Genomic DNA, 7353 nt, shown 5'->3' with positions numbered 1-7353 from the left:
GGGAAGTGTACAGCGAGAGATAGAGAGATATAATTAAATATTATTATCTGTATTTGTTTTAACTCTGTACGTTACGGTGCACTCAATTATTCCGTGCTTCTTCACGTGATTAGTTAGTGGTGCGGTTGATTTAGCGTGTTTGCTTACGTGTCGTCTTTTTATTGCTTGGATTTAATTTCTTCGGGTCTATCGCATTACTGGGTATCACGTACACAGTTCGATAACTAACTTGCTGGATTATTGGGCGGGAGATGCCACGTGGACTACTGCAGCATAGTTTTGTTCGTTGAAGTCGTGTCGACCAAACTTTACCACCACCGTTTTCTTTTTCTTTAATCATAAACAACATTCATTTCACGAAAATCTGGATACAGGTAACAACAAGTGTTTATATCACATATACATTGAAACAATCTAGTGTTGAGTTGAATCACTAACAAGGGCCCTTGGACAAATTTTTTTTTAGGCCCTCTAATTATAAAAAAATTATTTAGCATGATTTTTTATAAATTATAGTACATAAAATGTTATAAACTTTAAATATGAAAATAATTTAAATAATATTTTTTAAAATACATGAATATTTATTTTTGTTTTTAAAAGAATTTCATTTTTCTTTAAGAAAAATAAAAAAAAAATTATTTTTAAAAAATATTAGACTCCTAATATCATAAATTCTGTGACGGTCGCACTGTTCGCCTCCTCTAACTGAGTTGGCACCGATCACTAACTTGGACTCAGTTCTACCTAACTAAAACCCTTATCTAGTGCCAAACCTGAGATTTTTAGGGTCTAATACGAAATAAAAAATTTAGGCCCTAAATATTATATAAAATTAAAATTCTTAAAAATCGAGAACTTAACCTAAAACACTATTATTGTATGTTATTGCTTTTACTAGTATTCTTATATTAAAATGAAGAAACATAATATTTAAATTTTACTTGTTTCTATTTTTTAAACTGGTAAAATTCAAAAAACAATTATATATTTTTACCTATATCTGATTTGATCAGTACAAACAAAATTATAATGAAAAATAAATAAAAATTTAAAATAAATATATACAATATTTTTTTACAAAAATAAAAATTTATTTACAATTATGCTATGAGCCGTAACCTTAAAGCTCTAAGGAGGTTGAGAACAGTTTGCCAGAGAACAAAGATAAATCTTTCTTAGACCTCGTAAACCACCTTCGAGATTGACTCTCATCTGTATGAGGGAATTTACGTCTATTCTTCATAGTAGACTCGATCAGCTTAACATACATGGATCTCTTTAAAAAGGGTATGGAGTCTGTTGAGAAGTGTCTCCGTGATGCTAAGATGAAAAAGAACACAGTGCATGAATAAGAACACAGTGAATAAGGAGTGGCTTAAGTTTAAATTTTTTGATTGACGCTTCTACTACACGTACGTATAACCAAAATTCAACAATTCTCCAATATTTGTTTAGTGGCAAAGAGCTCTGCAAATCTAATAACCCTGATGAGTTTGTGGCCTATGGTGCAGCTGTTCAGGCTGCGATTCTAATCGATAAAGGAAACGAAAAGTTCCAAGACCTTCTCTTGCTTGATGTGCGGCAGTGGCACAAGTTGGAATGTTGGATATTCTTCAACAATTGTCCAATCTTCTACACGCACACAATGCGCGTGGATCTTCCAAACCGTAGACTTTGTTTTATTCTTAAACCGTGACAGAGAGTGCAATAGTTAAGATAGGAATATAGAATTGCTCCTAAACGATATTTTATTATTACTTTGCGTCATATAGCATATAAGGATAGTATAAATACTTGGCTTTTGGATGAGGAATTTGCCTTACCAATAAAAGTAAATAAAGTTACAAGTTGTCTCCATTGCTGGTCTTATATATAGATTGAATAAATAGGTTAGTTGTAGCAGCTCAATCATAAACTCTCAACATCTATCTAACCATCAAAACTATTTTCAATATAGCATTCATGAGTTCCCTCGACTACCGTCCTCCTTCTTTCATATGCCTTGTCGTAAAAAACAAAGCAGACTATTGGTTCCCAAAGAAAACCGTTGGGGAGACAACTTATTTCATCATCGACAATTCTTACATCTCTGATGTTCAATACGAGAACACTTCAAATTCTCACCATCTCCAACCGGTTCTTGGATGCAACAATAAAGAAGGCGAACGAAGCGACCAGTACTGCTGGGCTTGTAGAAGTTATAAAATTGGTACCACCTATTTTTATTATTGCAAAGAGTGTATTAGCTATTACCACAAAGAATGTGTTGAGTCTCCTCCTATATTCACTTCCTCTTACCACCCAAAATATCCTCTTCAGCTTCTCAAATATGATAGGGGTACTAGACGGGAATGTCTTTCTTGTGGGTTAGAAATCTACGTTCTAGTTTATCATTCTTCTATATCTGATCTTTTTATGGATCCTCTTTGTGCAAGAAAACCAGAGTTTTCCACTATACATAATCCAGAAAGGCATGAGCATACCCTCCATTACTTTCCAAGAAAAGCACCACTTACTTGCGATGTTTGTGCATCTGATGATACCAAAAGTTGCTTCTACTCTTGTCTTCAATGTGATTTTATTGTCCATAGAAGATGTATCAACTTGCCACACGTCATACGAATATCTTGTCACAACCACCGTCTTTCTTTTACCAGTTCTCTTCCTTTCGGAAATTCTTGGTTTTGCGGAGTTTGTCGCCGAAAGATGGATGAAAACTATGGATCATATTCTTGCACAAAGAATTGCGCCTATGCAGTGCACACTAACTGTGCTACTTTGCTCGATGTATGGGCTGGTAAAGAACTCAAGGGCCAAGCAGAGCTGGAAGATGACAATATTAAGCCGTCGTTTGAGAAGATGGATGATGGGATTATACGACATTTTAGGCATGCGAACCATCGCATGAGACTTATTGAAGATATTGAAGGAGTTTTTGATGCAAAACAACAATACTGTCAAGCGTGCATACTTCCTCTTTATGATGGTAATGTTTATACATGTATGGAATGTGATTTTGTTCTTCATGAAACATGTGCAAATCTTCCTCGTATAAAACATATTGAACATCGCCACCGATTAATTCTAGTAATAGGATCAAGCTCTTTTTATTGTCGATTTTGCTATCGCTACTCGTCCGGTTTCGGATACACGTGTGGCGAAGGGTGTTTGGATTACAATCTGGACGTAAGATGTGCCTCCTTATCACAACTGGTCGATCATCCATCTCATCCACATCCTTTCTTCTTATTCTATCAACGAAAATCTTATCAAAAATGTTCCACATGTGGAAGTTTAAAAATGATAAGTTTAAACTGTATTGAACGTGACTTTGTTTTGTGCTGTCGTTGTGCCAGTCTTCCTTACAAGGTTAAGTATGAGCATGATGAGCATATGCTCACTCTTTCTTATGAGAAAATTGCTAGTGGTCCTTGTTGGTGCCAAATTTGTGAGGAGACAACAGATCCGAAGAAAGGATACTACACATGCGGTGAGTGTAGAGTCACATTCCATACCGAATGTGTACTAGGAAATGACATTTATCTGAAGGAAGGACGTGAGCTATATACATTCTACGGACGCAAGGTTGAGATCATCCCTAACAACCGTCTCAGCCGACCCATCTGCCATCATTGTCGAAAACGCTGTCAATATAATATAGTATTCAAAAACTATCTTGGAAATATATTCTGTTCGTCAATAGAGGTATTATACTCTATATAATATATTCTGAAAAACTAATGTTCTGTTTTTAGTTATTGTTATATACAAAAGAAAAAAGCTTAATAAATAATAAAAAGGTATTGTGTTTTTCATAAAAATGTTAATATCAATATTTGGTAATGTAGAAATGATATAAGAAAAATATATAGAAGGTGATTGGTTGGAATGTAACTTTGAATTTTGTGCTATAAACATTTCTCTGTGTAATTTTTGCTTTAAATGTATTTATTCTAGATGTACATTTTTCCTACAGCTTATAAATTATTGTTTTAGTTATAGAGATCCTCTCCAAAGTAATGCAAGAGTTTTAACCAGTATACCAACTCATTGGTGTATCATATAATTATTACTCTATTTCTTCATTCTATTCTCTGCGGAGATTAGAGTCCAGTCTCATCAATCTTCCCAAAAAACAAATCCCAAGTAGCACAATAACACACAACTGAGAAAATAAATTACAACAACAGGTTTGTAGTTTCTTGAAAATAAACTGGTCAACGTAGAGATTAAATATAAAGCACAAGCAAGAAGAGAAAGAAGAAAAGCTTACACTATACAAATGAAGCTCCACAAGAAGAAGAAACCACCACAAAAGACTTACTTACTTCTTCTGGGAAACTCTTAGTTTCTGAACCTACTCGTCCTCGTCGAGTTGAACAATCTGCGCACGTCTCTGAGCAGCTTTCCTCCTGATGAAGAAGCCCCATCTCATAGCTGCTTTGATCTTCAGCCATCCAACAACAGGCTTACCAGACTGTGAACGTTCCTCTCCATAATCACCCATTGAAGACTGGCCAAAAGAGTGAAACCCAAACCCGTCTTCCTGCATGTTCATCGGAGTTTGAGGACCACCACCACCATTCATGCTAAAGAGTCTCAACAGATGCTGCATATCATCGTTCTCAAGCATTTCATTACTTCTAGCCCTTATCTCTTCCTCTGATAAAAACCCATCACCTCCTCTGTTTCCCGTGTTAGACCAATCATTAAAAGGGTTCATCTCAGTATGAGGCTGAACCAAGTGTTGGTTTTGGGGTGGACCTAGTGCTAATCTCCCACCACCATTGCCACTCATCATGCCTTGTGACTCATGAGTGTTGCTAACTAGCTGGTCTTGAGGTGCAAATGAAGTGTTCCCATAGTGCATGTAAGAGGTAGTATCAGCCTGAATCTGATTGTACACTGATGCTGTACAAACCAAAGAATGACTGTTAACTCGGTTTCACAAAAAAAAAAAGGATTTAAGATCAACTCACCTTCACCGGTTATGTCTGAATAAGATGTAGAAGGTTGGCTTGTAGTAACAGAAACTGGCATTGAGTAATCCAACTCAGCAGTCTTGCTAACTTGGTTGAAGTTCATCAGTGACTTGCTGTCATACTCAACAACCTGATCCCAGTTTTCATAAGCTTTCTTCACCAATGCATCAACATAACCCTATACATAGATAATAATAATAATATATCAAACCTTTTTTACTATCTTCCAAGTAAGAGAGAAGAAACAACACAAACCTTTTGGTTGTCAGAAAGAGAATCAGCAGGATAGTACTGCTTCCCTGAAATAAGACCACTAAACTCATAGATATTGTTGAAGACAGCACCAACTGAGTCCTCAGGATAATAGACGTAAAGCATTTCACTCAAGACACATGTCTTTGAATGCTCTGCAAGTGTCTCCCACATCCTGTTTGACATTCCACTCCCAAGAATCTGAATTAAAAAAAAAAGAATCTTTCAACATATTGATAAGATACAATGGCTAATGAGATGAGATGATGCACTTACAGTCCTTAGCTTCTGAGAGTCTTTAACCATAAGACGTAGAAACTCTTTAACATTGTAGATCCCTGCTTTGTTCAGCTTCTTATGGAAAGCTCCGTCTTTACCAATCTTCTCCAACCTCCAGACTTCATCATCCAAAGCAGGTGGATAATGTTTCTTGTACACTGTGGTGAAAAACAACCATTAGGATGCGACTCAAATGAAAGAAAGAAAGAAAGCGAGAGAAAAGCTTACACTCTCCACGGTGGTCCTTGACGGTGAAAGCTTCTGTCTTCGCCTCGCGCACACGCATCCCTTCACAGCAACCAGAAGAGACCTTCAACCCCAGCCTGAACTTTCTGCACCTTATCCAACTCGAGTTGTCTGTAAAGATAAGCTCTCCTAACGTCCCCACGCCTTCTTTCAACGTCACCTGCACGTCACCGGTTAGAAGAGGCCTCTTCCCTTGCCGCTCTTTCACCAAATGGCTCTCGAACTCTTCTTCAGTCCAGCCTTCTTCATCCTCATTGTTGAAATCGCCGTCAAGCACAACGACATCGAGCTTGGCGGAAGCTTCAGGTCCTACCGTCACCACACGTCCTGTTGCGGCGTCTAAGAGCACAACGTGGATGGCAGCGCCTTGCTCTCCTTCTACCTTCCCTCCGGTGAACAGAGGAACAGAGAGTCTAGACCTGAACTGCAGCTGCAGGTTCCTACCACCGATGCCTTGTATTCGTTTAGGAGAAGAAGAAGACCTTTCGCTAACTCTCGCAGGGCCTAGCTTCGCTAATGCTCTCTCCACCTCTTCGCTTACCACTCGGCGAAGAATCGGTTCCAAAGACGAGCAGAGTCTCTGTAAGCTATCCATCTTAAGGGCTTCCACGATTACACTGCAAGCAAGAAACATATCACAGCTTTTCTCAAATTTCAATAATCAAACACTTTCTGCTTCACACAATTAATCAATCAGTTCTAGATTTGAAAAGCAGAGAATCTGAGACTCAGAACACAACACAAAGTAACTGAGACAAGCATAGCATCAAAGATTGATTATTACCTTGCAAGAGCGGGTCTTTTACGCTCAGGCTGCTGCTGCTGATTGTTATTATCATCTTCCTCCAGCTTTCTCTTTTCTCTCATACTATTAGTCCTCTCCATATATCTTGTCTGCATCTTTTCTCCCTAAAAGCTAGAAGATCTGTAAGAAGGAGACAAGACACTTAACCAATCTAGAAACTGTGATTCAATTTGAAGGAGAGAGAGGGAGAGAGAGAGAGGGAGAGAGGAACAAAAAAAAGAAAATACCTCAGAAATGGTGTTTGGTTTGGATAGAGAGAGAGAAAATCAAAGGAGGTTATGTTCTGTCTTTAATTAATTTACTTGAAGCACTTTGTCTTGGTATGTGATTAGTCGACTACTTTGACTGGTTGTAGTACATTAAGATAAATATCTGGTGCGGGCGTGACCACCGTAAGTTTGAATTGCCGTCACTTTGTTGTCCGTTTATTGGTTGACATTGTTGGGCCGGCGGCAGTGTATGTATTTTTAGCACATGCTTTATTCTAAAGTTGAGAATATAAAAATTAATACTTTGGAATTTGTATATAAAAAGACTAATTATTTCATATTTTACACGATTATAATAGTGCAAAAGTACAAAACACATCATCATATCACCAGGGATAAGATTCAACGTGGTTTTATAATATAGACTACATGAATATTAAGATCTAAATGCAATGGAAAAGATTATGTTCATAGATTTCTTTATTTATGTGTTTTAACTTTACACATCTTTTTACAACCTTCACTGCTTGTAACATTTAACAGATTATTTTGATTGTATTCTGGTTAGGCCATAGTT

At 37.1% G+C, this 7353-nt stretch overlaps 2 protein-coding genes across 4 annotated transcripts; one reads left to right on the top strand and one right to left on the bottom strand.

Annotated features, from left to right (window-relative positions):
* The first annotated feature begins 1825 nt into the window (after positions 1-1825).
* LOC108825903 (uncharacterized) lies at positions 1826-3081 on the top strand. 3 transcript variants are annotated; one of them, XM_056994534.1, is made up of 2 exons: positions 1826-2212; positions 2447-3081. In XM_056994534.1, exons 1-2 carry the CDS (start codon positions 2096-2098, stop codon positions 2909-2911), a joined length of 582 nt encoding a protein of 193 aa, XP_056850514.1. In that variant the 5' UTR covers positions 1826-2095; the 3' UTR covers positions 2912-3081. The 3 variants fall into 3 exon arrangements, with proteins under 3 accessions (XP_056850514.1, XP_056850515.1, XP_056850513.1); XM_056994535.1 differs by having other exon boundaries at positions 1827-2212; positions 2661-3081; XM_056994533.1 differs by having other exon boundaries at positions 1829-2212; positions 2439-3081.
* Positions 3082-4102: 1021 nt separating this feature from the next.
* LOC108828473 (calmodulin-binding protein 60 C) lies at positions 4103-6869 on the bottom strand. Its single transcript, XM_018602181.2, has 7 exons — positions 6795-6869; positions 6547-6687; positions 5745-6379; positions 5514-5674; positions 5241-5438; positions 4983-5163; positions 4103-4914 (listed from the first exon to the last, which is right to left on the bottom strand). The coding sequence occupies exons 2-7, from the start codon at positions 6660-6662 to the stop codon at positions 4361-4363; spliced, it is 1845 nt and encodes a 614-aa protein (XP_018457683.1). The 5' UTR covers positions 6663-6687; positions 6795-6869; the 3' UTR covers positions 4103-4360.
* Positions 6870-7353: the final 484 nt, after the last annotated feature.

This window comes from Raphanus sativus, chromosome 9 (assembly GCF_000801105.2).
Source record: "Raphanus sativus cultivar WK10039 chromosome 9, ASM80110v3, whole genome shotgun sequence".
NCBI lineage: Eukaryota > Viridiplantae > Streptophyta > Magnoliopsida > Brassicales > Brassicaceae > Raphanus > Raphanus sativus.
Note: the sequence above shows the minus strand (reverse complement) of the source record. Positions and strands in the feature narration are given on the sequence as shown.

Bases quoted from the DNA above. Each gene is read 5' to 3' on its own strand.
- LOC108828473 (XM_018602181.2), bottom strand. From the start codon at position 6,662: ATGCAGACAAGATATATGGAGAGGACTAATAGTATGAGAGAAAAGAGA. The intron at 5,164-5,240 runs GTTTGTGTTGTT...ATCTATGTATAG, and splicing joins CTCTTTCTGACAACCAAAAG to GGTTATGTTGATGCATTGGT. The intron at 4,915-4,982 runs GTGAGTTGATCT...TGGTTTGTACAG, and splicing joins TTCAGACATAACCGGTGAAG to CATCAGTGTACAATCAGATT.
- LOC108825903 (XM_056994533.1), top strand. From the start codon at position 1,966: ATGAGTTCCCTCGACTACCGTCCTCCTTCTTTCATATGCCTTGTCGTA. The intron at 2,213-2,438 runs GTACCACCTATT...TCTTTGTGCAAG, and splicing joins TTGTAGAAGTTATAAAATTG to AAAACCAGAGTTTTCCACTA.